The sequence below is a fragment of the Phyllostomus discolor genome, chromosome 2 (assembly GCF_004126475.2).
Source record: "Phyllostomus discolor isolate MPI-MPIP mPhyDis1 chromosome 2, mPhyDis1.pri.v3, whole genome shotgun sequence".
In the NCBI taxonomy this organism is placed as follows: Eukaryota; Metazoa; Chordata; class Mammalia; order Chiroptera; family Phyllostomidae; genus Phyllostomus; species Phyllostomus discolor.
In genome coordinates, this window is record NC_040904.2 from 23,537,586 (window position 1) to 23,565,532 (window position 27,947).

Below are 27,947 nucleotides of genomic sequence, written 5' to 3' on the forward strand. Positions count from 1 at the left end.
CGTCAGGGACAGGAGGCGTCTCGTGAGGAGGCAAATAAACAAAGCCAACCGCACAGAAACGGGTTGTTCCGTTTCACATCCTCCTTCGGGTGCCTGGGATTTCTTGGAACAAAGTGACCCTCCAGCTACCCGCAGGCAGGTGGAGCCCGCCCCACGGGAAGAGCAGCTCCCAGCCGCGCGCTTCCAGAGGCGCGTAGACGAGTACCCTCCGGTCATCAGCTGGCCCACGAGAGGACACGCCCCCCGCGGGAGCGCGCGGCCGCCGCGCGCCCCTCGCGAGCGCGCACGCGGGGCGGGTTTCTTTCCCGGCACCCAGTGAGCGCCCGGCCCCCTCACCCCACCCCACACCCGGAGGCCCAGGCTCCACCTCCGCGGCCGGGCAGTCGAGCGCAAGCGACCGGAAGCCACTTTAAAGCAGAGCTCGAGGTGACAGGCGAGCGATCGGGATCCGGAGTGCGGTCGCTGCTCTCTGCGCTCGCGGCGGCGGAATGGCCGGTGTGCCGCTCCGGGTGTCTCCAGCCTGCGACCCCTAGAAACCCAAGCCTGCTCTCCGCGCCGACCCCCGGGCGGACGCTGCCCGCGTATCGGCAGCGCCGCAACTCGGCTCCTGTGCTCGGTTCTCTCAGGCTGCCAGCTCAGGTAAAGGGCTCCGGGTGAGCTCAGAGGAGCCGGTGAGGGACCCTGGCGGGGATGGCGGGCGAGGAAGGGGGCGCCGGCCTCGCTGCGACTCGCGCGAATCTAGATTGGCACTTAGATTGTGCTTTTCTGTACCGAGTTCACTCGGGTCCCTTCTAGATCGGGAGAGAATTGGTTTAGACTTCTAAGTCACTTAGGGCCTCTGGCAGGTGTATACCTCGGAGTGTGAGGCACGGGAGGGTTTAGTCGGGGTCGCCCGCGCCTCTGCCCACTCCCCCAGGTCCGAGCGGACGCGGGGGAGCGTCTGTGCGGCCTCCGCCGCTCCCCCACGGGAGCCCTGCGCACATCCAGGGGGAGGCACGGTAGCCAGGGAGCCTTCCGGCCGCCCCGCGCCCCGGCTGCAGCCCAGAAGTTTGCAGGCTGTTCTCAGATGAACTTTGAAGGTGCAGAAGTCTTCGCCCGCCTCCCGGAGGAGCGCCGGCCGCGTCTCCCCGGCGCTCTGCCGCGCTGCTCTGCCACCCGCCGCGACTCGCAGGACCGTCCCCCTCCGGAGGGTGGGCTGGGGCGGGGGTGAAGAAGAGATTGTGGACGGCGCCGTGCGGGGCTTCTGGGATGGAGGGAAGCCGGGCGGGAGGCGCTCGGCGGGAGGAGGCTGGACCGAGGTTTGGGGAGCGCCGCGGCGCCAGCCGAGGGAAGGCGGCGGGGTGAGATGCTCCGAACTCCCGGGCCGAACCGGCGGCGCCTCCAGCCGCGCTGCGCCCAGTGGGCGCGGAGCTGCGCAAACCGCAGCGGCCCCCGGGAGGCGTCGCTCGCACCGGGGCTCCGCGCCCGGCTGTCGGGCGGCCGCGGGCCTTTGGAAGACTGGCGAGTTGGGAGCCCGCGGTTGCCAGGGACCGTGCTCCCAAACGGCAGTGAGGGGTGGGGCGCTGGGTAGGTCGCCTGCGGCGGGGACCCCAGGAAGTCTCCTTCCAGTCTTAGTTTTTGTTATGCAAACTAATTGAGGAACTAGGTTCTATTGACTTCCCCACTCCTCCCACTCTTCCAGTTTTCTGCCTCTTCCTCAGTTTTATTTCCGAATGTGATCAAAGGGCAGTAATGGGGAAAGTTGTAGCATGTGTGTGTCGGTAAAATTGGTTTAGGGTCTGTTTTGCCTCGATGGGGTGTGATAGGAGTGGTTCGTGTGTGTGCGTGCGTGGAGGGTGGCACAGGCCGGTTTGGTGTGGTGGAGAGGGAATACCACAATCTGTGCCAATTGTGCCCTGAGGCAAGAGCAGTGAATTATGAATAATAACGCCTGGCTTGGCCGCTTCCCAGTTGATTTATGTCTTCTGTCAAGTCCCTCCTTCGTGAAGCTTTCCATAACAATGGCAGCTCACACTGAACCCTTTTTTTTTTTCCCTACCTTTTCCTTTTGTGCTTACCATGGGGGCTAACACCTTGTGGTTTTGTGTTTTATTTTTCTGAGTTTGATCATTATGCAGTTTTCACATGTTGATGGGAAGTATCTCTCCAATTAGATCTTTAATACTCGTTTTTCTGGGCACTCTGTTTTATTATTTCGTTGTTGTTGATCCATAAAAAGTAATAACATGAAGCACTTAATAAGGTTCTTTCTCTTCAGTAATTCAGCCAAAAAATGCCACAGGGTATTCGTGTTTGGATTGTGCTAGACACTGTAATGGGCACCTGGGATGCATACTTCTGGAAGTCATGGGTCCTTGCAGCAAATATCCTTTTCAGTCTTTGGACAAGAGAAAGGGATTAATTGCTCATCACCAATCCTTTTCTGCCTGGCACAGTGTTCAGTAATTACTTTCAGAATTCGTTGAGTGCTAGGTTATGGAGGAGACACCATTTGTCATTTTCCAAAATTTTCTTTGCTTTATATTTTGTTCCCCTTTTTTTCAAGGGGTCTGATTCATTGAGGAAAGCACTTTTACTCTTTCAGTAGTTCATAAGGAATCAGAAATGTGGTTTGTGTTTTAGATTCTTGTGTTATTTTCTACAACATGCCTTCATTTGCCTTTAAAAATGCATATGGGTAACTTTTCTGAAGACAAGGACAAGGAGGCTCTTTCTGTATTATGAAGTTGTGTTTGGTTTCTAAAGCAGTGTGTGCTGCGGTTGTTGCTTATGTAGCTTCTGTTGCTAAACAAGTCCTGGAATGTGTCCTCTAGCAGCGGTAATGTTTTGGGGATTACAAAGGTAGACTCTTAACATCTTTGGGGAATATATTGGGACTTTGTAAATGGACAACATAAATGTCATTTTCATGTATGAACTTAACTTTTGTTTATAACAACTAGCCTATGGTAAAATTGGTTTGGTTATTGTAGTTGTTTCCCTCAAGTCACAAATGACCTTAAAGTAAGGACTTAACTGAACAAAAATGCTTTAACAGGCCTCTGGCTTTCTCCCGTATAACATTTTAATTGAGAGCCCCTGTTCCCTGAGTGCTCACACCCCAGATTCACTCGCTGTTTAACTGAGAAGTTTGCCCTTCATTGGATGAACTCTTTTTTACAAAGAAACAGTTTCTGTCACCTCATGAAAAAGGTGATACATAAACAACTGTGAAGAGAACCACAAAGCAGTGAAGATGTGGTTTCTCTGCTGTCATCGTTAGACAAACATTTCAACCCCTTACCCCCACTCTACCCTAGACTTACAGTAAAAACTTATACCTCAGCAGAATTGCAAATCATTGTGTATTAAGTCCACACATACTTTTCAAGAGCCTATTGAAAAATATTTTCTCTTTTACCTTTACCTGCTGTGGGTTTTTGAATAGCCTTGGCTGCTTTGGAGCCTCGATTTCTCAATGAAATTTAAAATTGACCCATAAAGATGAAATATAATATAAGAGAAGTGATTTCAGGGACTTGGTCACAGACTAAAACAAAACATTTTGGTGAATGAATGGGATCCAGTTGTTGTCAGCTTGTAAGTGATCATCTTCTTTCCTTTCCTGGTAGGATTTTGTAGACTCTGAGGAGCAGTTGGAGCTGATCCACATCATGGAAATGGAAACCACCGAACCTGAGCCAGACTGTGTGGTGCAGCCGCCCTCTCCTCCTGATGACTTCTCATGCCCAGTGAGACTCTCTGACAAGATCACTCCATTGAAGACTTGTTTTAAGAAAAAGGATCAGAAGAGATTGGGAACTGGAACCCTGAGATCTTTGAGGCCGATATTAAACACTTTGCTGGAATCTGGATCACTTGGTGGAGTTTTTAGACCTAGAAACCAGAATGCAGATGAAAGCGGCTTGCATGAACCTATGGTGAAAAAAACCCTGGAAATCAATCCATCGTGCCCGCCAGCAGATAATAACATGTCTGTCTTGATTCCTGAGGAGACAAGTGTCGGGGACCAAATACCAGAAGCTCGTCCTTCCACTGATGCTCCAGAACAAGTGGTTCCAATCCAGGATCACAGCTTTCCACCAGAAACCATCAGTGGGACAGTGGCAGATTCTACAGGAGGGCACTTCCAGACTGACCTTTTACACCCAGTTTCAAGTGATGTTCCTATTAGTCCTGACTGCATAGACAAGGTCATGGATTATGTCCCAGGGGTTTTCCAAGACAACAGTTATACAATCCAGTACATTTTGGACACCAGCGATAAGTTGAGTACCGAGCTCTTTCAGGACAAAAGTGAGGAGGCTTCTCTTGACCTTGTATTTGAACTGGTGAACCAGTTACAGTACCATACTCACCAAGAGAATGAAATTGAAATTTGCATGGACTTTTTGCAAGGCATATGTATTTATGGCAGGGATTGTTTGAAGCACCACACGGTCTTGCCCTATCATTGGCAGATCAAGAGGACAACTACCCAAAAGTGGCAGAGTGTATCCAATGATTCCCAGGAGCACTTGGAAAGATTTTACTGCAATCCAGAGAATGATAGGATGAGAATGAAGTATGGGTATGTACTTACAACTTCTTTAAAGCTGTTGTCTAATACCATAGAGAAGGTAAAGAGGTTAAAAGCTTAGTAGGCTGATTTCCTTTAGTGGTAACCTAATGGATTTTATTCTTTTTTTCCACTGCTATTCTTCTGGCTGTGTGCTATACTGATTTTTTCATGGTGGTTGAATGCAAGTTATTTACCTATGCAGACAAGGAAGTTTTTATGATTTGAAAGATTCAGATGTTCCTCTGTGCAATATATTTATGACTATGAAGTTACATATACATTGACTGGTAAATCAAATACAATTTTAATCTCATAGAGAACTTGATTTTGAAAGAAAATCCATGGTGAATCTTAAAAATAATGAACACCTAATATATCTAATTTTAAAGTTATGCATATTAAGTAACTTGTTTTTAAAGGAAAATAGTATTGTTTGGAGATTTTTGTGGCCCTCTAAATTTTGAATGGTACAACAGTCTTTTTGTGAATGATTCAGAAGTTCCTCCCAAACTTATGAATCATGCCCAAACATGTTAAATATTTGTTTTAAGTTTCTTTAAAGCCTTTTACCATTAAGCTAATTATTCTATTTATCTTATAGGTAAATAAACTGTTCAACAATGGAGGGTATTTTCTTAAACCTGAAAGAGTCTTTTAACAATGAATGAAAGGAAGGTTTATGTTAAGTTAATAGGTATATTTATCATTTACATTAAAAAGTTATCCTCGTTTTTTTGTATCTAAGACATGTATATAAACAATTCAGTTCTTTTAGTATGGATGTCTAAACAATATTTACTGATAGGATAGGGAACTGAAATTTCCACATCTGAAATTTTCTTTAATTGAACTTAAAATGAAGAAAAAAATGATAATTGTCACATATGAAATTGCTATTGCAAAAATGGCTGTTTTATATTTAAGCTTTATATTTCTAAATTGTTTCTCCTATAGTATAGGAGTTATAATGTGTGATATTAATAGTTATTTGTGTGTGACCAAGAGTAAGTAATAAAATTACTTAGGGGGAGAGCACTTTAATCCATGTTTCCTGATTTGGGAGATCATGTGAGTATCCTGACTGCCTCACAGATAATAAATGGCTTGATGTGTGAGGTACTGAGAAGCGTGGTCCATAGGGAGGAAAACTACCCTGATATCCTAACCCAGAAGTCCAGGAGAAAAACTTCCTTAAGACACATCTTTGTTCACAGAAAACTTGGGTTACTCTCTTCAAGTGTTTAGAGAGTCAACTAACAAATAGTGACAGTAAACCGTTCCCAAATTGTTGAATTCTTTTAGCCTTGATATTCACCCTCTGTGTTCTAATACAGTACCCAAAGCATTATTGGCACTGTGGAAACCTGGTCCTTTTCCTTACCTTTTTTTTTTTTAACTTCTCTTGTTCCCATTTAGTATTAGGTATGTGGTTTCTTTTTAATATTTCAGTATTTCAGTTATATAGTACACAGATCTGTGTCTCTTTAGCAACTCAATTATGAGACTAAACTATGCATCTTCTAAGATTCAAAGGGACATCTAAAGGGATATATGGAACAAGATGAGAAACAATATAAGGCCCGAATGTAAAGGCATTATTATTTAGAAGAGTCTTTGGAATAATAGTAAGATTATATCAAAGAATGGAATTTTCCTAATCATAAGTGTGTTTACTTGATAATAGAATGCATCCAAGATTCTATCTTGTTTGAGTAGTGAAATTCTTAGATCCTGTAATAAAACTAAGTACTTTTAACTTTTTTGAAGCCAGCATTGGAAGACAATAATGTTTTCCATTCTCTTAAAAATCTTTTTAATAAGGAATTGTCCTAAATCTCTGTTGCCCATAAGCTAGCAATTCTAATTGGTCAAGGGTAATTAATTTTATATACTCGCAAATCCTTCCATCTCCAGATTGCAAAACTGCAGAGTAGTAGCCTCCCATTTCACTCCTATGAAGCACATTTTCTGCCTGTTTGAATTGGCCAGGATTATCGTCCAACACATTATGTTCTATTACCATGAGCAAGGCAAGATGGGTATTTTGATCGAGCAAATCCAGGAAATCTTAGGTCAGCAGCATATTGGATTTTGTCCTTTGGTAAAATTACTTTGCTGAAGAATAGATATATTGTCGGATCAGTTATAAAGAAGTTGCAGTGAATGCTTGATTTCCAGATCAGTTTTACCGAAGTAATATTTATTTCAACACTTGAGAAGAAGGTATGATTAAATTATTATTGTTATTACTATTGCTGCTGATACATTGTTAATGGTAGTAAGTTGTCCTACTCTGACAAAAATAGCAAAGTACTAAGTTAATTACTAGTAAAGTACAGGTTTTCCTTGGAAATGTTATAAAGTTGTAGATAGCTAAGTGTCAAAAATTAGGCTTTTGGGAAGTTGACCTGTGGTCATTGCAACCTGGTTTTCCTTGTATTCCAAAGCGATGTTGTGTTTCCTGGCAACAAGATGCAGATAACGGCATGTTGGGCCTTGCTGAGAGATTCACAAACAAGCTGGAGCAGCCCAGGTTCACATGGTTACCACATTATTTGGCTAAAGCTATTAATCTCTGTGGTCAGGCCTGTAAAGCTGGTCTATCTGTTCAGATTGCACATAACCAGGAAGTGTGTGTTCAGCTGTGTATATGTCCAAGTCAGACCCAGCAGTCTTTGGATCCAGGAATAATGAATGACAGTTGTTTATCCCACTTGTGTTCAGTATTTTATATGACTTGGTAAATCATAATTACATACTATATACATAATACCTCATTGTGTGAAACTTGGGGAAAGTTCATAGTTCTGGGTCTACTGTGCAGATAAAATTCTTTGTTTTGCAAATGTAGATTTAACATCTAAATTAATCCAAATTAGATTTGCAGGGTTCATTATTCTCAAGAATGAAATTGGAAAGGAAGTTGAGTTAGATTTCACAAGTCCCTTCCACTTCTTCACTCAAGATGCTTAGATACTAAAAACACATTTAAAAAAGAATTTCACCCTGGCTGGTATAGCTCAATTGGTTAGAGCATTGTCCTATAAGACAGCAAGGCTGGGAATAGAACCAGTTGTGGGTTCGATCCCTGGTTGGAAACACATGGGCACGTACAGGAAGGCAATCAACTGATGTTTCTCTCCCTTCCTCTCTTTAAAAAAGCAATGAAAAAATGTCCTTGGGTAGGACTAAAGAATATTTTTTAAAAAGAGAATTTCAATAATAATAAATGCTTATTTGGTTCATTATCATGAAATTATTTTAATTGTTTTCCAATTTTGCCTTCACCCCAAATTATGACATAATCCCACTTTTCCACCGCACTCTGCTTTTGTACATCTGCAGATGTTCGTTGCCAACATCAACTGGAAACTAGTTGTATGTATGAACCCCCTGTATTTACATGCTGATGCTTCTTTTGCACACGGGATGGGTTTTGGAGAATTTCCAAATTCCAAATATGAAGTTAAGAAAACAACATTGAATGTTATGTTTTCAATTAAGGAAACATAGTCTCTGACAGTTTAGACACTCATCCTTTTTAGAAAATGATACTCAATGGCCGGTCTAAGCAGTTTTAAAAGAGCCCCACTAAATGTAGAATACTGTTGTGGATAATTGAACCTGTGAAGGATGTGCACATCTTCCATTAGCAACTACTGCTATTGGTTTTCACATTACATCCATTTTAAAGTGTGCCAGAAGTCTTGTAGTTACTATCAACCATAAAGAAGAGGCACTCTGCAAACCTTAATTTGGAGTTAATCTGTAGGTGAAAAATATGACCAGTGATTATTTCTAATTCTGATTTTTTTTTTGAAAGAGTGTAGGATGGTGAAGTAGAAAGTTACAAACTCCAGGGTTAGCTTTTCTCAGAGAACAGTATTCTTTTTCTCCTCTTTTGGAATTAAAGCATATTGAGAAAAAACGGAGTTTTACTTGATATGGCTTACATTTAAGAGTGTTGAATTGTCTTAATTTTGAATGATTTCAATTGCCAGTTGCTCTTAGAACTTTTTTTTTAATCTGTCCAAAGGGTAATACCATTAGATGATGTCACAGGAACTCTGTGAAAGAGTACAGAAGTGTTGCATATTGATGATAACAAAGAGCATATGCTGTTCTTTTATGTGACTTGCAGAGTGGATTATCAAAAGTGGAGCAAGCTCCTGACTGAACTCTACTGGAATAGTTAAATTAGCCAAGTTAGCTCTGGCCTGTACAGCTGTGATGATGTATGAACTAACTCATTATGTGTTATTGATAACACTGGAGAGATGAGAACAGCTGAAACTTACTATGACTTGTGACTTTTCGGTATTTCTTGAATATACACAGCTGGATGAGTTTGAATTTATTTTTAAAAATTTCTGCCTAAGAGAAAGAGAGCTCCATAAGCAATAACTGTGTTTGAAATGACTTTGAAATGCCTTGTGCTTTAGAATAAAGCAATCCAATGAATTATTTTTTGTACCTCTTTATAATGCTATTTACATATGAAATAAAACTAATTGGCTTCTTTCTATACTAATCCAGAGGAGTTACTGGGTCTGTAGAGCTATCATGGGAATCAATAGCAATCATTCATTTCTTCTCTGGTTTTTTGTCAATGAGCAGATTAGACTTTGTGAAGCAGCTGTCAACCTGGTTTCAGGTTGAGGTCAGTCTGTTCCTAATGTATTTATGGTCATGAAAATGAACTTCACAAAAAGCAAAGACATTTGGAGGAAATACTTTTAAGGTTATCTGGCAGTCCCTCAGAATATATAATATATTACACATTTTACTATTGAGTTGACTCTAAAGCTTTTAGCTTTTATTGTAAGTAAACAGAAAAAAGTAATAGCTCCATTCAATATAAAACTTTATTCTGCATATGTAGACGTGCAAAAAAGGCAGCTTTTGACTCACTCACTCTACTGTATCTCTGTAAATCTATTTTCTATTGTTACACTAGAATTTCTAGATTTTAGATCTGATTTTACCATAAAGCAAAGGTAAATTCATAAATTCTGTCTGTACATCTCTGATCTTAGTGATTCTTAGTTTTATATTGGGTTTGACAGCTATTTCTAAAAGGTAAAGCAGTATATAGCCCATATAAACTTTGACCACTCAAGGAATGCTACTAAAATCCAGCCATTGGAGATTGCAAGTATTTTTCTATGGCCTTTTCTTATTTCTTTCTCCATGATTTGAGACCACCAGCTTCTGTATCCATTTTGTCTGATGATAGTAATTTTGATCACATTTAAATTAGGACATATGGTCCTCTTAACCTAGGTCAGCAACCTTGAATAGTTACCAGTGTCCTGCTTGTGAGTTGCAGTTGCCTTTTTGTGGAAAGAAAAATGTAGTGTATGTGTGTATCATCTTTGCAAAGGGAAAAAAACATATATTTTGAGTTATAAGGTGACTCGATTATTCTGTCACAACTTCCTATGAGACTGATAAGTTTTATAAGAAACTCTCTTTGTTAAAAAGCAGTTGAGCTTCTCTTCTAAAATAAATGAGAGTCTTAAACTGAAGTGAATGTGAGTGATCTTGTATTACTAGAAGACACCAGACTGCTGAAGGTTTCATCTGGGTTTGATGTTGTTGAGTAATAAGCTTAAGATCTTGGGTTGAACTATACTTTGTAACACCATAAACACAAACTATACAAAGGAATAAATACTTCCATAGTTTACCATTTTTAGGAGCAAACAAGTCACATTTTAGATATGAGGGGAATCCTTTAACAAAAACAAAATATTTTTGTATTTATAGATTATTTATGATAGTGCTTTCTAGGGACTAGGAATCTAAAATCCCTGTGTTAAAACTTATCCAGCCTAATCCCTGACATATTAACTGAAAGCATTGAATTTCTGATACAGATTAATTCCTCGTTGATTTGAAATTATAAGGAGTAGGTTCTGAAAAACATTTTGAAATCTTTGAAAATAAAGGAGTTTATGTAAATCCTAGTTATTCAACATGGTAGTTTGTGAAGATTTATAGTTGCTCGGTGCAAAAGACAGTATTGCAGTTTTGTACTAAATATACCCAGTCCTGTGATCTGGAACTCGAATTTTAGAAGTTGATGATATATTAATAAGTTTCTAATTCTGAAATTTCCAATTTTCCTTGCTGACATAGTCAGTTGCTAAGGTAAGCATAAAGGGAGTTAACTAAGCATTCCTGTTTGCAGTATTCCTGTAATAAAAAAATGTGTCTATCTCCTCGATCTTTCTCTGCTATGTGCTGTTTACTTACTGGTAACACCCACTTGACCAGTAAAGAACCTTTGCATGGTACTCACAATGAAAGGGTAAGCTAACATGAGAGTGAGAACGCTGGAGCGGCTGTGCCTTTCACATTCTACAGAAACCAGTGATTTGCAAGTATGTGTGCCACAAGATGTGTAAGGAGTGCATTAGAATCCCCCATGACTAAGTTGTCTGAGAAGAATTTGTTCAGGACATTTGTATTCTTTATGCAAATTGTGTCTGTCATTGCTTCTGACCATAAGGAAGGCTTTGTAACTGGTCTTAATGTCGAAACAGCACTTCTCACAATGATTGGAAGTATGTTTTGTTTTGGCTACACTTACTGGAATTTCTTATTACACTTATTTATTTTTCTTTTCGGATTAAGATATTCTTAAACTGTCCCTTCTCTTTTGACATACAGCCATTGAGTTTAGGTAACCTTCCTTGCTCTAAAGTTTACCAGCATTAAATAGTAAGTGAAGAATGGCAGGAGTAGGGACCCAAGGGTGAACTTTGCTTGTCGTAGTGCATGTGCTTTCTGAATCTTGCCTGCACCCTGTGATCTCCACAGCTCCTGCAGGGCGCAGAGAGGGCAAATGGCAAAAAATACTCTATATAATTTCCTGCTGTGGTTGGTCTTTGGTTTCTGACTGTCACCTGGCTTCTCTCTTTCATTTCCAGGCACTGAGAGAATAAAAATAAGCACAGGAGAAATACAGGTTTGCCTTCCAAGTTAATACAATAAATGAAAGACATCCTTAAATGGGGGCAGAGCATATGAAACAGAAGGAACTTTGCTTGCTTTCTGAGGTTTGGATTGTCCAAATGTTAATTTGCCACTAAAAAATAATGTAGATTCCCTTAAGTAATTGATAAAATTAAATCTTGGTTTTATAGCATCCTTGTTCTCTAGGGAAAGTTGACTGACTTAACCCTGTTGAAAGGTTTTGTCGTCATAGTTTACAAAACCTAGACCATTTTAAAAACTCTCTGAATATGTTTTCTATAGGAAGTCTTTTCTTTTTCCTTTCAGTAATTTGCTTTAAAAACTCTCAGGGGATGATGCATACACTATATACTAGTTTGTATACATTTAAATCTCTGGTGCCAACAGAGTTTCTTATTCATCTCTGGGTCCTCATGATAAGCTATCAGTGATTGCATTTTTAATTTGTTCATTTATCAGTTAGTTTATCTGTACTAATTGGGAGAAAAAGACAAGGCTAACTTGAGAATGTTCTGGATAAAAACCTTTTTGAAGGAGTTGTTTGTAATTTTAAAAATTAGCTCAAATAAATTAAGGTAATAGATTGTATCTTCCTGGGAGTTATTAGAGGATGTATTTTATGATAATTATTTATAATTAGTATTTCATTTATGTTATTTCTCTTAACGAAGGGAATATTTACTCATCTTCATAAAAAGCAACAACTGCATAATTTAAGGTAGTGTAAGGCATCATATGCATTATTTTAATCCATTGTGTGCTTTCCATCTCAGCTTTTTACGGAAATTACGTTTCACTTCCTTGTCATGCCATGGTTAAAGAGTATGTCTCACTTCTAGGAGTTTCAGAACATGTGATTGAACGTGGAGAAAAGTTAAGGCTCTCTGACATTTCTGATGTCTTCAGGGTTCAAAATTTAGTCCCATGCCTCCATAAATAGATAGCAGTGAGAGCTTCTGAACTCTTAATATGATTTTTATTCATCAAAGAATTTTGGCTTATCCACATCTTAATTAGAAACTTCTTTTGTATGCTTTGCTTTGATCTGGTAGTTTTGTAGTAAAAACCAAAAAGCATAACAACAATATTTTAGTAGGTTTCTTTTCCTCAACTGGATATTGTATTTTTTTTTTAAGTGGTTGCATGAAGAGGACCTCAGTGTACAGTATTATTTCTCAGGGGTTTAGGAAACATTTAGATGTTTTCAAATGGCTGTGTCTTAGTACAGTTTTTTTTATAATAAACTGTGTTATGTGTTTGTTTAGTTCCTCGTTTTCTTAAAAGCAAGGTATCCTTTCATTTAGGAAACCTATCTGTCTTCCATTTTTTCTCCTGTCTCTTATCCTCATTATTGTGTCACGGTGTTCACCTCTAGAATGACTTTTAAGACAACTTACTAGATGTCCAACAACAGATAAATGTGGTTCCAGGCAGCATTTCACTCACTAATCTGCTGCCTTCTCATTCACCTATATCTAAGATGTCCCAGGAGAGACCAAAGGAACAGCATACAGTCAGAAGTTTGCCTTTTGGTGGTCCCTTTTTAAGAGTTGTTTCTTAAATTGGGGAATATTTTTACTTTCCCAAAAATCTTTTGAGGCATTTAGAACCATAAGCTAAGTCCAAGATCCAAGATTGATGTTAATTGTTTTATAGAGTGATCTAAAGTGATCTTGCCTTGATTAGGTCACTGTCTCCTAGATATAGGTAGATTTTTTTAATTTTAAAATTATTATCAAAAATTATTTTATTGATTTGAGAGACAGACAGCCATCAGTTGGTTGCCTCCCCTACGCATCTGACTGGGAACTGAAGCTCCAACCATTTAGTTTCAGGATGATGCTCCAACTGAGCCACACCAGCTAGGGCAGATATTTAGTTGAGAGTCAACATTTGATTTGTAGCTTACCCATGCCTACTGAGGGCCATATGCATAGTAATGTAAACTCCCAATTTTTATTTTTAGGTATATCTGTATCTCCAGCTATTCTAATACAAAGGGGAACGCCCAGTTGTTACACTAAGACCCAATGTCATAGTGTAGAAGTTAAGTGTAGAATTTTTACTTCTGGTAAATATTACAAGATGTTGCTTTGTATGTAAACATTTATAGATAATTTTTATTGCCTCTTCCAATAGCTCTGTGCTATTTACTTGAGTCAATGTTAGCAAACAAAAAAGCTTAATTAGTAACAGAATAAATGACAGTTACTATGTTTCTAAAGCAGAAAGTTAGGAGTGTATAGTCCTCTGAAGTTTAATAATTATGCTGCTTTTACAAAATATTTTTGTATAGTATATGCCATGGCTTTGATTTTCATCACCTTGTAACATATTTGAAGGGATATATAAGCTGCCAGATATTCCAGCCTTGCTAAATGAGTTCCTGGAAACATCAAAGACAGGTATCAAAAGCCAGCTATATTTTGTGTGCCTGTGAAATTTCTTTAGCAGCAGCAAACATACCCCATCTGTCATGCCTGTCTCAAGTCTGTAGCAGAAGAGCCTTAACACTCTTTTCATACTGCATTTGATCTTGATCCTTCTATCATTATGATTCTCAGTTTGGGGAGACATTTTCATTTTACATCGTAGTAATAAAATAAGAGGGCCTATTAATTATGTCTAGTTAGTCCCCCTGATTAGGGCAGGTGTTATTGAGGTCACAGGTTTGTCCTTGTAGAAACCAGTTAACTTACAGGCAGGAAGCCAAGGTGCCAAAGTCTGGCCCATTTGGTTTAAACTATTCAGAGTAGGATCCAGAAAACTTTATACTTAATTGACCTCTGCTAAAGTATGATTCCTATATTTTACTTGCATCATCTTCCCACTTAAATATGTTCCACCTCCTGCAATTCCTGTCTCATTTCATGGCACTGTTATCAATCACCCAGACCAGAAATAGAGGCTACATCCTGGACTCTCTACTCCCTTCAGCCCCACATGTAATCATCCTCCATGCAGTTACGTTCTAACCCTTAAATACCCCTCAGAGCATCCCTTGCCTCCTTCATTTTCTGTCATTTGGCTCATGTACAATGTCAATACTTGCAGATGGTTAAGCATAGAATAATAATAAAGCAAGTAAGTGCCTGTCTCTACCCTTCCTCCAGTCTCCCCTATTAAAAAAAAAAAAAATCAGCCCACCATACTACTACTGTTGGAGTGACCTTTATAAAAGTCAAGTCTGAACCTGGTTGAAAATCCACTGGTGATTCCTATTGGCCACGGAATCAGGTCCTAACCTCTTAATCCAGAATACAAAGTTCTTCATTATCTGGCCCCAGCCAACCTATCCAGTCCAATCTTCTCTCTTATCATCCTCTTCACACACACATACACCCGGACTTCCCACATGAACTGCATATGCTGCATGCTCTTGGGGTCTCTTCTGCCTTGCTTGGTTAGCTTCTAACACATGTCAGTCACTTTGCATGTGGTGTCCTGCCCCGCCATTGCCTGCCTGATGGCTGGCCAGACTCTGCTCTCATGTCATCAGCTCTGGGAGTGGGTACCTTGACCACATTTCCTGGCCCCTTTTTATTATTTCTTTGTCACCTTTCTTCCTTTGTTTCAAACAACTTATAGAGAAATTACCCCAAATGGTTACACTCTTTACTGAGCTCCCAAATGCATAATCCCAAAAAATATTTATCTAACAAATAGATCATGTTCTTACTCATTTCTGCTTTATCCAGCAACTTTCTTTAATAGTTTTGGTTTATATTCATTACAGCTGTTTATCATTTACTGTCGTAGGCCCTTTTTACTTTATTGTTAGTATCTGAAATATACGTAAAAGAAATGATGGTGTGTGGGGCATACTTTCTGACTTAGTGTGGACGTTGGCATTGCTAATGTATGTTGGAAAATGTTGGTTTAATTGATATGTCAAGATATTTGTTGAGAACATTATTATAAAGCATCTAAATTAGGAGAATGGGTGTCCATTTCAAAATTTTAGTTTGGTATCTGGATTCTTGTATTAGTATGTGTGGTGGTGTGTTTGTTGGCGAAACATGTGGAAATAGAATTGTTACTATTTCAACACAAGTTCATTCTTTCCTTTATAGCAAAAATTAGCAATCTGTTCACAAGGCTTTTTTTTTCCTTGATTCATCATGAATGACTGGGTTATATCTTGGGTACATCAATACTGATTGATTTAGCCACAGGATATATTTAGCAAAATTTAAATCTTACTTGCACAGTGGGTGTCTCGAATAGGGTTCTCATCCACCAGGATATTGCATCCTGCTTTTACTAAGTTCCGCTCCCAGTCTCTTGCACTGTCTGTTGCTCAATTTTTACACACCCTTTGCTTACTTCCTCAACTCTTTATGACCATCTGCCGGATACTCTAAAAATCCCACCCGTATTTAAGAGACCCTGGACTTGCCTCATCAGCTAGTGGCTTGACATCTTTCACATTGCCTCTTACACTCTGGTTTCACATTTCTTCATCTCTTCTGTACCCCTGTTTTGAAGGTTCCTTTTTGCAACTGTCTGTACTGCTTCTGTCCCTACCCTCCCTTCAAGAATGACGGTGCTTAAAGAACTCTTTTGTTGTTGTTTTCCACACCACCCTTTACTTACTAGTAACATTTCCTATTATTTAAATTGTTCATAGCATTTTTTCTGACCTTTATCCATTCCTGGATGCCAGTAACCACCTCCTGTCCCATAATACTGTATGGCTATTCTTTGTCCTCTCATTCTGGGATTGTACTTGCCACTGATGAATTTAAATAGGCAGATGTATTGCTTCTTTGGTTTGATCTTTGGTTTTTCATTTCTTTCTTGCAGCCTTGGAAACCAGGGACTACATCTGTTTTAATTCTTTGTGTATTGCCTAGTACAGCCAGATATTTCTGTTACTACACACACACACACACACACACACACACACACACAAACTTATAACTGCTTTCTGATAATAGGAAACAATGGTTTGATAAAGAAGAGCAGTAGATGTTGAACATTTGGCATCTGTATCTTAGCATTCATACTGATGCAGATTGAGGAGGAAAAATACTCTTGGCTTTGGAGTTTTGAAGCATTGCTTGTTTATAGGAGAGCAGGTGGTAAAATTAATCTTATAAAAAGATAATTTAATGTTTTTCAGATTTGTTGTTTTGTCTCTGTCAAGCCTAGAAAAGCATATTGAAAATCAAATAGAGCTAAAACAGTACTTTGATAACATCAATCCAAAGAACATTTGATTGTAGTAAATTAGGATTTGTCATAGAAACTTCATAATGCCCAAAGGAGAATGTACCAAAAGCTGCAGTTTTAGATGTCTTTCTTATGCAAATCATTATCTATGAAGTCTGAATAATACAGGCTTAAACAAAAATTGCTAGAGTGATGTCCAGAATAAAATCTGATACTTTACTAGCAAAAAGAATTGGCTATGGCTAATATAATGCATGTTAACATAATGACTGCTGTTCTAAGAACCCCTTGAAAAAAATACTGAGGATTTACTAACTCATAATTGGAAACAGTTATTGGGAAATAAACATAAAGCCAGAAAATCTAGTTAGAAACTGGAAATGATTTTAAGAGGAAAGAAGAGTCAAGTATCTCTTGGCTCTGTGATAACATCAGATTCTCCTCAAGTTAAGTGAAAATTGTTTAGAGCAAGTTGTTGTGAAGTTTAGGTATATGAGTTTTTTTCCCATGGGTTTTTTGGGTTGTTTTTGGTTTTTTTTTTTTTTTAAGGATTTCCCAGAAACATTTTTTCCTTTAATTTTGATTGCATATTCTTATTTGCCATAATCACTTTAATCAAAGCAGTGTCCAAATGTGATTTTAAACTACACTCTATTGTCTTATTCCCATTTTATAATTAAAATTATATGTTCTTTCTAAGATCACATCCTACTATCTAGTTTGTACTCTTTCTGAACAAGAAATTAGGGGTTTAGGAAGACCATACTGTTTTTTACAAGTTACATGCTTCATGGCACCATCTGTTGGGTTTATGGCTTGAGTTTGTTTTGTTTATTTGTTTGTTTATTTTTAATAGAAGCTGATTCACAAGTTGTGGACATGGGGGTGGTGGGTAAAAACAGATTTTCTTTCCCTAACATTTGTCGGGGTCATTGATTGAGAGATGTTAACAGGTATTCATGGGGGAAAGGGAACATTGTCACAGGTTTGGAAGGTTACTTTATAGCCTATCTTAGCATGTTAAAGGGACTGAGGAGTGACCACAGTAAGTAACTTGTTTAATTTTGTGTAGCCAAGTTTTTTCAGACATTTGACCGCAGAATGTTTTTTTGCACAGAATACCTATTATATTAACAATCCTTGAAACGAGTTCTCTAACAGCAGAGTTTGGACAGCATTGCACTAACCAACAAAACCCCTAGGTCAAACTAATACCCTTTTCAAAACCCTAATTTAACAACAAGGAAATAATTATTGGGAATATCTGTCCAGGCATCTGGATTTCACACAAACTAGTCATCTGAGCACAACTGTATCTGGAGTATCGTGTGTGTTATAGATACCTACTTGGAAATCTGTGATGTTAAGAGTGGAAAGTATATCTATAATGTTATTTTATGATTAACTTTTTGTTTTCTTAGGGAAGTTTTGAAACATAAAAAGAAAGAAGAGCAATGAATAGTTTGTCAGTTACTTGAAATGATTCAGATGTCTCATTTAATGATTTAATGGAACTAGATGAAGTTCCATTAAAAAAGAAACACAAATATTTTAATTGGACCACCCTTTATAAATGAATTTCTTAAGTGATTCTGATTCATACAGTGGGATTTTTCACCCAACAGTATTCAGATATTTTGTAAAGAGTTGGTTCAACAGCAGCAGACCAGATAACAAAAATAGATCATAGCTAAACCTCATAATCAAACCATTTTTCTTTTCATGTTTTGCCAACTGTTTTTTCACCCACAGGATAAAAGATAATATCGATGGTGGGTAGATTAGCAGTACTGGCCTCCTGGAGTCATTTTATTTTTTCTTTTTCTTTTTTTTCATCAGACAGTATTATGTTCCTGTATTGGCTTATGTAAACTGATAGCTCTGGAAAAGAAGGACTAGCTTCAAGAGAGGTTTCTTTTGTTTCCCTGTCTGCTTTGACAGTATCATCTTCAATCTGACTCCCTGATTGGCTGACATCAGTGTAGTGGGAAGGGTGGAATTTTGTTGATTGTGTAGGCCTTTGATGCTGTGGGATGAAAGCAATCCTGCCATAACTCCATGGCCTTGAGATTTTGGTCTTGTTACGTAAAGGCATGTAGGAAACGGGGAAACAATCAGTAATGACCTTTTACTCCAAATAAGACCAGCTTTAAAAATTATACATCTTATGCTAGATATTTTTACTGTCATTAATGAGGTGTTTAAAATGTTTCTATTTTGTAAATGTATTAATATTAACAAATCCTTTTTTCTTGATCTTTTTTTAGAGGACAAGAATTTTGGGCAGATTTGAATGCCATGACCGTATATGAAACAACTGAATTTGACCAGCTACGAAGGCTGTCCACACCACCTTCTAGCAATGTCAATGCTATCTACCATACAGTCTGGAAGTTCTTCTGTAGGGACCACTTTGGATGGAGAGAATATCCTGAGGTATTGACAGGTTTTTCTCCCCCTTAAAGTACATTTAAATATTTTTGTCTTTCACATTCTTTTGTTCTTCCTTTCTAACAGTGATTACGCCAAGCTGCAAATCAAAGCGCTTATGGGTATAAAATTGAGTTTTATTGCTTTAAGTAATACTTTATTGATTTTTCTGAAAATGTTTTTTTTTCCCTATTAAACTTCTGGAATCCATAAATAGAATACCACTGTCGTCACAGAGAGAAAATATTTCCCCAGTTTCTTATATTATGGAGAGAAAGTATTTACAATTGTAAATACTCAGACTCATTACTGTTTTTGGAATAATTTTAATGAGATGAGCACTTGTGTAACTTCTGTCTATATCTGGCTCCTGGGCTCGTGGTGATTAGGTCACGTGTTGCGCTTAGCATTTCAGAAGTCTAGTGGGAAATAATCACTCTTAGGCCCATGGAAGAAGTACTTGAAAATGTTTATTGAGCTGCGGTTAGGAACACCAGTCATTTAAAATTCTAGCAAATGTACACCTGCATCCTTATTCTAAGGTGGTAAGAATAGTTTATCAGTCACAAAGCAAGATTTTAAAATGATGATGACTTATTTACCTCTAAATGAGGCTTCTAAGTCAAATGTAAACACCCTGAAATGGACTTTAGAAATTAATTTCGCATTCCAAAGACCTGACTTCAATTTGATCAAATTTCCAGCATTACAAAAGAGAGTAACTACCATTTTTACCTTAGGGTTTCTTTTAAGGCAATAACAAAGGAAAATGACATAACGTTATTTGCTATGAAACAACATAAAAATTTTTGACTCTCTTTTAAGTAATCATTAGTATCTAATATTTTCCAAAGAAAAGAAGAGACTGGTTAAAATGTATTCTAGGAATACTTGGACTGTCCCTTTGTTTTTCCTTTGAGAAGCTCTTTTAGGTTTGGAATTTAATTGATTTATTTGAACATGACCATCATTAATACTCTTCTGAAAATTCCCTTTATAAGTATAAAAAAATCACTGTCCTTCTTCCTAGGATGGTGCCTTCTGGCACTCAGAATAGTTCAGTGTGTGACACACCCTCAGAGACTGCCCTGCAGTGCAGCCTCTAACGAAACTGGGCTGTCCTGAACTCCTGGTCTTTGTTTACCTTTCCAGCAAGAAGCTGGGAAAGCACCAAAGTCTGCATATCGCGTGTGCCCAGGCCAGCTTCAGGGGGTTTGTGCTGCGAGACCTCACATTCTAGTGAGGTTGTCTAAAATGAAAAAACATGCGGCAGGGCCTGTGGTGGCGGGTCCACACGTGCTGAATGTGTCCGTGACAGGTTCCGGTGTGCCTTTTCTTTCTTGAGCAAAAAATCGTTGTGAAGGCACAAGCACAGAATCAGAAAGCTAAATTTAAAAAATTAAGCTTTTCAAGTAAGAAAAAACAATTAAAAGGCATATATATATATATATATATATATATATATATATATTTAGGACATTGTTTCTGTCAAAGTATAATAGAGTAGTTTCCAGGCCCTCGTGTTTCTTAAGGTTGAAATCTGTGCTGTCCTAAACAGGGAGCATCTTTCTACCCTGCATCTTTGGCCACCCCCTCCAAAAAAAACAAAAAGAAAAGAAAAAAGAAAGGGAAAAAAAATTCCTATGTATAAAGGGAATTAATTGACTCACTGTACTTTATTGAAACTCTTCTCATGTTGACAGCAAGGTTAACTACTTGTGGCTTTAGTAACATTAACATTTTTGTATATCATAGTGATCGTTTATTGACTTGCTTTTTCTTTTTTCTTTACCTTCTCTTTACTACTCCGTAGACTGTTATTCGGTTGATTGAAGAAGCCAACTCTCGGGGTCTGAAAGAGGTCCGGTTTATGATGTGGAACAACCACTACATCCTCCACAACTCATTCTTCAGGAGAGAAATAAAAAGGAGACCCCTCTTCCGCTCCTGCTTTATACTGCTTCCATATTTACAGTAAGTGTCCGGTGGAAAGTCTCATCCTCACTCTGATTTTACAAAAATGTGTAACCAAATGTCAAAGAGGGAAAAAAATTAATTAAAAGACTAATTTAGTTATTGCTTTTAGAATGTGAAATTCTAAGTTATTCTTTGATTTTAATTCTTCAGAAAGTAGTATTCATATAAGCTAGAGTTAACCCAACACTAAAGTAGTAAATGTTGTATTAGATTTTTTTTAACTGAAAAGCACAGTAGAGTTGACATTTTTTCGCAACTAAAGGTAATTATATTTGGAATGAGGCAAAGTTTGCATTTGTCTCCTTCAATGGAAGATTGCATTTTCCAATGATACCTTCTGTGTTATGGGACTACTTCCCAGCCCAGGTAAACTTCCAGGTCAGGTAGGGTGAATCCTTCAAGGTGGTTGTCTCCATTCTTCCTCCTTGAATGCATTTACATTTTCATTTGCTAAGTAAGGCCCATCTTCCTATAATGCTCACTAAAATTACCTGTGGCATCTTTAGGTTGAGATTGAACTCAGCCTTCTGAATTATAGGTGAGCTCTTTCATTTTCCCAGGTGCCATTTCTTCTTTCCCTTTCTAGATAGCCTACTGGCACATCTTTATAGGTATGAGTAGGTGGGGAACATTGCCATTAGCATGGCCGTCTTTGAAAGTATCTCTAGGGCCCTGCCTGGTGCGGCTCAGTTGGTTGGGTATCATCCTACAAAGCAAAATGTTGCTGGTTTCATTCCTGGTCAGGGCACGTGCCTGGATTGTGGATTCGGTCCCCGGTTGGGGCACGTAGGAGAGGCAGCCAGTTGATGTTTCTCTCCCTCTTTTCTCTCTCCCTTCCCCTCTCTCTAAAAATAAGTGAATAAAATCTCTAAAAAAAACTACCTCTAAGATAAATAATTATAATACTCTAGTCAGATATACTATATTTAGAGCCTGATTTCCAAAAATGTTTTTATTAGGTTTACTTGGTTTTATGAACTTGGGAGGTCTGGAGTCTCTTCTGCTGATCTTTGAGGTGAAGATGCTCTTTTTATATTCTTAGCTGTAGTTCTTTTTATTTGCGGCCCAGACTGTGTCTTTCCCAGATCATTATGACAAAACCTCAATGATTCTAATTCTGAGATTGCAAAGGGAATGTTAAAAACAAAATACAAACAAAATCCCTGAAATTCTCAGTATTCAAAAATACTGTGTAACGAGTCCAGTTTTAGAAATCTATATTGGCTTGGGGTGAATGTATGCTTTCTTTCTAGTCCAAGTGTAAAAAATATTTTACCTTGTAGAGTTTTTTTTTATTATAAACTAATAAAAATGCCATTTCTGTGATTTTATTAGCACAGCTGGAGATAGTGTCAGCGTCCAGTAGTTAAGAACATATCTTCCTAGTGAGAGTGTAGAACTCATTAGTGAGAATAGTATCTTGGCGTGCTGAGCCAATCAAGTGAGATGTAGCTTCTGTTTGAGAGCAAGAATGCTCATTTGAATGCTACATTGTAGAAGGACTTTTATAGACTGGTGAAAATTGCTTTGTTTCAATCCTAAGAAAAGTAATTATGAAATGTTACCTCCACCCCCTATTAAACTTAGGCTTGTTTTGTAAAAGCATAAACTATAAAAATAATATAAGCAGTAGTAGAATTAATGCCACAAATATGGCCTTACTATAATTTAGGCTTAAAGAGAACAAAATTCTTTTCTTCCATTTCTTTTTAGTGTTCTTGTCTGTAACAGTGCTAATCAAGCAAGTGAAAGGGATTGTGCAGACATTTCAGTGAGTAGGAGGAGAGCGAGCAGCAGCAAGTTCACCGGGGTAGAATGGGTAAACACAGGCTTTCCATTCCCATCTGCCTGAGTCTGGGCCTGAGGGGCAGTGGGACTGGCCTAATGGAGACAAAGAGCATTGGGATTAGTTCTACAAAGCGATTTCAGAAGTAGATTTCAGAGAGACCGTGGTCTTAGCCAGAAAGAAAGTTTTTTGTTAAGTATTAGTGAATACGAAAGGTCAAGGAAAAACATAGGTGCCAAGAAAGCCACAATTAGGGAATCAGAGGTGCCTAAGAACTGGGAATGCCAGAGCAGGGAGGTAGTAGGATGGAAGGGGAGGGAGGCTGACCTCATTCATGAACTTCCTGCAAGTTCAGCTCTTTAAATGAGGCTTTCCCTGCTCCTTTGTTTTTCTTACAGTTTTTTTTTTTTAGATATAATTGACAAAACCACCTTGTAAGTTTAAGGTGTATAGCATAATGATTTAACGTATGTATATATTGCAAAATGATTAGCACAGAAAATTTAGTTGATGTCCATCACCTCATAGCTACAAAATAGTTTTTCCCTGTGCTTGCTGTTTTTTAATGGGGCTGATAAAGAGGGGCTTATTCTGTAATATTCTTAGACTGCTTGAGCTGAGGCTGTATAAAAGCAAACAAATCTCAGATTTAGAGGATTGGAGGCTCATTTCAGCTGATAGGACATCTATCCCCTGCAGTGACCTCATGGTCATGAGAAGGCAGCCTGATATAATCTCTTTGGCTTCTCCCCTCTAGAGGATAAAATGAATTAGTTTTTGCTTCTTTACAGAAGTTGGGTTAGGAAACATCTTTCAAAATGACAGGGGGGCGGGAAGGTGAGTGATAAAAGGTGACTTTGGGTTCTAAAAATCTTTTTCAGAGGTTCTTGAGCACAAGCTACTTACCCTTCAATTTTGCCTCCCTAAAGAAGGCTGGTACAGCACTGTAAAGCACACAGTATGTCTTTGGAATACCCACGAGCTGAACACAAGCTCAGCGTTCTCAGCAAATAAAGCCTCGTTTCTAACTGTGCTTAGACTATATATTTTTAACCCGTGAGAACTAGAGTATATGTCTGTCAGACATGTCTATTTGCATTTTTATGTTTTAGCCCAGTTAGGATTTGCCTTGTTAAAAGTAAGCATCTATTGGTAGGAATGAGTGCCAACCGTATATATATATTTATATATAAAATACCTTAGGGTGGATAAAATTTACTTCTACAGGCTCATCTTTAGGCATGCGTGAGTAAGTAATAGACCTTGGCCCCCCTGAGAAAGGAAAACATTGGAAGCTTTCATTTTATGAAACTGGTTTCTAGGTAGGAATGGTATCAGAAAGAAAAGGAGCCATCACTTCTGCTGTTAGTGCCAGGTTTTCAGTACTGTTGTGACAGCCCCAAGCCCGTTTTGGGCAGAATGCTTTGGGAGAATCGTAACTTCCACCCCTGATAATACTGGAAAGCCTGGTGAGCTGGGATATGCCCTCTTTGCGGAGCCAGGGGTAGAGGGGACAGCTAAAAATAAGGAGCTTATATTCTGTATTTCCTGCCATCCTCCGGGATGGCGGTGGTTTTTAAGAAGTTAACAGACTTTCCAGGATCTGATTAAAAGAGTGGGGCCTCTCTCCAGAAGGGTGTACTTCTTTCTATCTCTGGTCTTTGCTAGCTGTGCTAGCAGTTTTTGTGTGTGAAAAGTGGGCATGCCCAAACCATCCTGCAGGGTGGTGATGACAGTTAGTGATACTTTGTGTAAAATGCCTAGTCCAGAGTGTGTTCTTAGGATCAGGTCCTTATGATTATGAGGACGGCAAGGGTGACATACGCTCTCGGAGACTAGATGCATGTTCACCCACAGTTGCAAACTCTGTGTCACAAAGCTCTTAAAATATTTCCCTTTCCTAATCCACGTGGCAGGCTTACTGCTTCCTTGTGATCACTACATGCTGATGAGTGTCACACTATCCTGACCCTGAATCTGGGTCTCAGGATCAGGATTTCCTTTCTGCCGCTTCTCTTTTGCTCTGTTTTGAAAATGGCCTAGAAATGTGACTTGAATTTAAGCATTTAATCGGGTAGGAAAAAGTTGCTGCTTATCTAAGCTCATCCTCCTAAGTAACAGGCCTGAATTTAAAGGTTCAAGAATATACATTCTGGTGTCTAGAGCTTAATTAGCACCATCACACCTAAAGTTGTATAATTTGAATAATATTGGTGGGGTTTTTTTGTTGTACGTGATACTGAAAAAAAATGAAACAAATATCAAATGTCAGCTTGTAGTGCCTAGGCCATGACTTTTGTTTGATTTTATACAAAATTATAGAGGTTAAGCCTTTTTTGTTAATATTTTGTGTCTTCTCCCTGGAAGCTCCCTTTTATCTGCCTCCCTCACTTTTTCCTACCCTTTGTTCTGCTCCCCTGGCCCTCCATAGACGTCAGTAATGATATGCTTTCTATTTAGTAAGACAAAGTTTGAAGAACACGTATGAATTATTCTTGCTCCCTTGAAACAAAGCTTCTTTAACTAAATAGGCAAAAGAGGAGTCCAGGATTCAAAATGTATTTGTAAATTGCTCTTCCTTGCTGTTTGCTTACCTTGCAGCAGTATATTCTGTAGTCTTTTCTGTAAGGAGATGGCCAGGAGGAAGCAAACAATATCTGTATTCAGGCAGTTTTTGCTCTTGGGATTTTTTCTTTTTTTAATAGACAGCGTTATATATAAATATATATATATTTTTAAAGATTTTATTTATTTACTTTTAGAGAGAGGGGAAGATGGGTGACAAAGAGAGGGAGAGAAACATCAATGTGTGAGGAAAACACCGATTGGTCACCTCTCACATGCCCCTCAACCAGGGCCCTGGCCCTCAACCCAGGCATGCACCCGGACTGGGAATCGAACTGGCAACCCTTGATTTGTAAGCCAGCGCTCAATCCACTGATGCATACTGGCTATTGTTTTTTAAACAAGCTTTAAAGCTATACAAATTATAATATTAGGTATTGCTGTAGAGCACTGTAATGTGAAATGTTCTGAGTAGTTTTACACTGGTATTTCTGCTTCTCCCTTCTAGGACACTTGGTGGTGTTCCCACCCAGGCTCCTTCACCTATGGAAACAACCTCATCCTCACAAATCATCTGCCCAGATGGGGTCACCTCAGCAAACTTTTACCCTGAAACTTGGGTTTATATGCATCCATCTCAGGACTTTATCCAAGTGCCTGTTTCTGCAGAGGACAAAAGTTATCGAATCATTTATAATCTTTTTCATAAGACTGTGCCTGAGTTTAAATACAGAATTTTACAAATATTGAGAGTCCAAAACCAATTTCTTTGGGAGAAATATAAAAGGTGAGTCAGTAGTATGAAAAGTTCAAGAGAGCATTTGTTATAATAACTAAGGACAATGGCAGAACCTAATAGTAGAGACTCGTGTAGGAGTGAATATAGTTGTATTTTTCATGTGTTAACTCACATAAAATTCTTATATAACAGATCTGTAACTAGGTCTATTGCAATCTACATTTTACAGAGAGGAAACTGAGTCACAGAAAAGTATGGTCATTTGCCACAGGAATATAGCTATAACAAGGTAAGGTGCTGGAATTTGAACCCAGGCAGTCTAGCACCAGATGCCTTGCTCTTAATTACTTTACACTTTACCAGGCTGCCTCTCAAATCAACAAGTTAATGTTGTACAAAAGGAATACATGTAGGTTTAAGAAATCTCAGAACTAAGAAACACTTAGGTTGGTGGAATTAGACAAGGAAGGCATTCTGAGAAGATAAAATGTGAGAACTGGTTTTGTGGAGGGGAAAAGGGGGCATTTCTTGTCTGCAGTGGAAAAGATAGATTTAAACTTCCAATGTGATCTCTGATGGCATTTTGGTCTTGATAGCTACTTTAACATTTGCTCCCCCATGGAACCCATAAAGAGAAGTTTATGACTATATCATGCTTATTGAATTGATCTATCTTTCTTTCTCCTGAATTCCCTATCCACTCTTTGCATTAGGAAAAAAGAATATATGAACAGGAAAATGTGTGGCCGTGACAGAATCATAAATGAGAGACATTTATTTCACGGCACATCCCAGGATGTGGTGGATGGAATCTGCAAGCACAACTTTGACCCTCGAGTCTGTGGAAAGCATGCTACGATGTTTGGACAAGGCAGTTACTTTGCGAAGAAAGCAAGCTACTCTCACAACTTTTCTAAGAAATCCTCCAAAGGAGTCCATTTCATGTTTCTGGCCAAAGTGCTAACTGGCAGATACACGATGGGGAGTCACGGCATGAGAAGACCTCCTCCTGTCAACCCTGGCAGTGTCACCAGTGACCTGTATGACTCTTGTGTGGATAATTTCTTTGAGCCTCAGATTTTCGTCATTTTTAATGATGACCAGAGTTACCCTTATTTTGTTATCCAATATGAAGAAGTCAGTAACACTGTTTCCATTTGAAAAATCTCGGTACTGCTAAATTATTTGATACGAACTCAGTCCAGCATTTGTAGCAGGTCTTGGATGGGTGGGACAGAGTGGGAAACAGCTTTGGGCGTTAATGGGGCACTTTTAAGACCAATTTTTTGTAAGTGCTAGAAAGTAAAAGTTTTTTCAAAGAAAAACAAGTTTTAAAATGACCACTTATTCTTTAATTATTTACTAATTATTGTTAGTGTACTCGATGTGGGAAAGACTACAGATGGCATACTCATCATTTACACTTGTACATATAGGCAGCAATGTTATTAAAAGCATTTTTTTTTAAGAGAACAGCCTAACTAATTAAATGTGACTTAAGCCTGGTAGGAATTTGGCCAAATGAAATGGAAGCTGTGAACAGAGTGAGGAGTCGGGCTATTTACAATGATTAAACTGACTGGAACTAGTACCGTCACACGTACACCCTGTCCGAAGCAGAGAGAAACATTTCTATCAGCAGGACTGAAATGTGGCACCCAACCAAAGATTATCCATGACTTTAACTTTTGTAGAGTCGGCCTGAAAAATTCAGACCTGTTTAGAGGAAGTTT

At 38.8% G+C, this 27,947-nt stretch overlaps 1 protein-coding gene across 2 annotated transcripts; it reads left to right on the plus strand.

Annotated features, from left to right (window-relative positions):
- Positions 1-377: 377 nt before the first annotated feature.
- Positions 378-27,947, plus strand: LOC114490448 (TCDD inducible poly(ADP-ribose) polymerase). Of its 2 annotated transcripts, none has more exons than XM_028504433.2 (6): positions 378-639; positions 3,612-4,570; positions 18,985-19,153; positions 20,961-21,121; positions 25,984-26,262; positions 26,928-27,947. In XM_028504433.2, the coding sequence occupies exons 2-6, from the start codon at positions 3,654-3,656 to the stop codon at positions 27,373-27,375; spliced, it is 1,974 nt and encodes a 657-aa protein (XP_028360234.1). In that variant the 5' UTR covers positions 378-639; positions 3,612-3,653; the 3' UTR covers positions 27,376-27,947. The 2 variants fall into 2 exon arrangements, with proteins under 2 accessions (XP_028360234.1, XP_035873493.1); XM_036017600.1 differs by having other exon boundaries at positions 397-639; positions 3,609-4,570.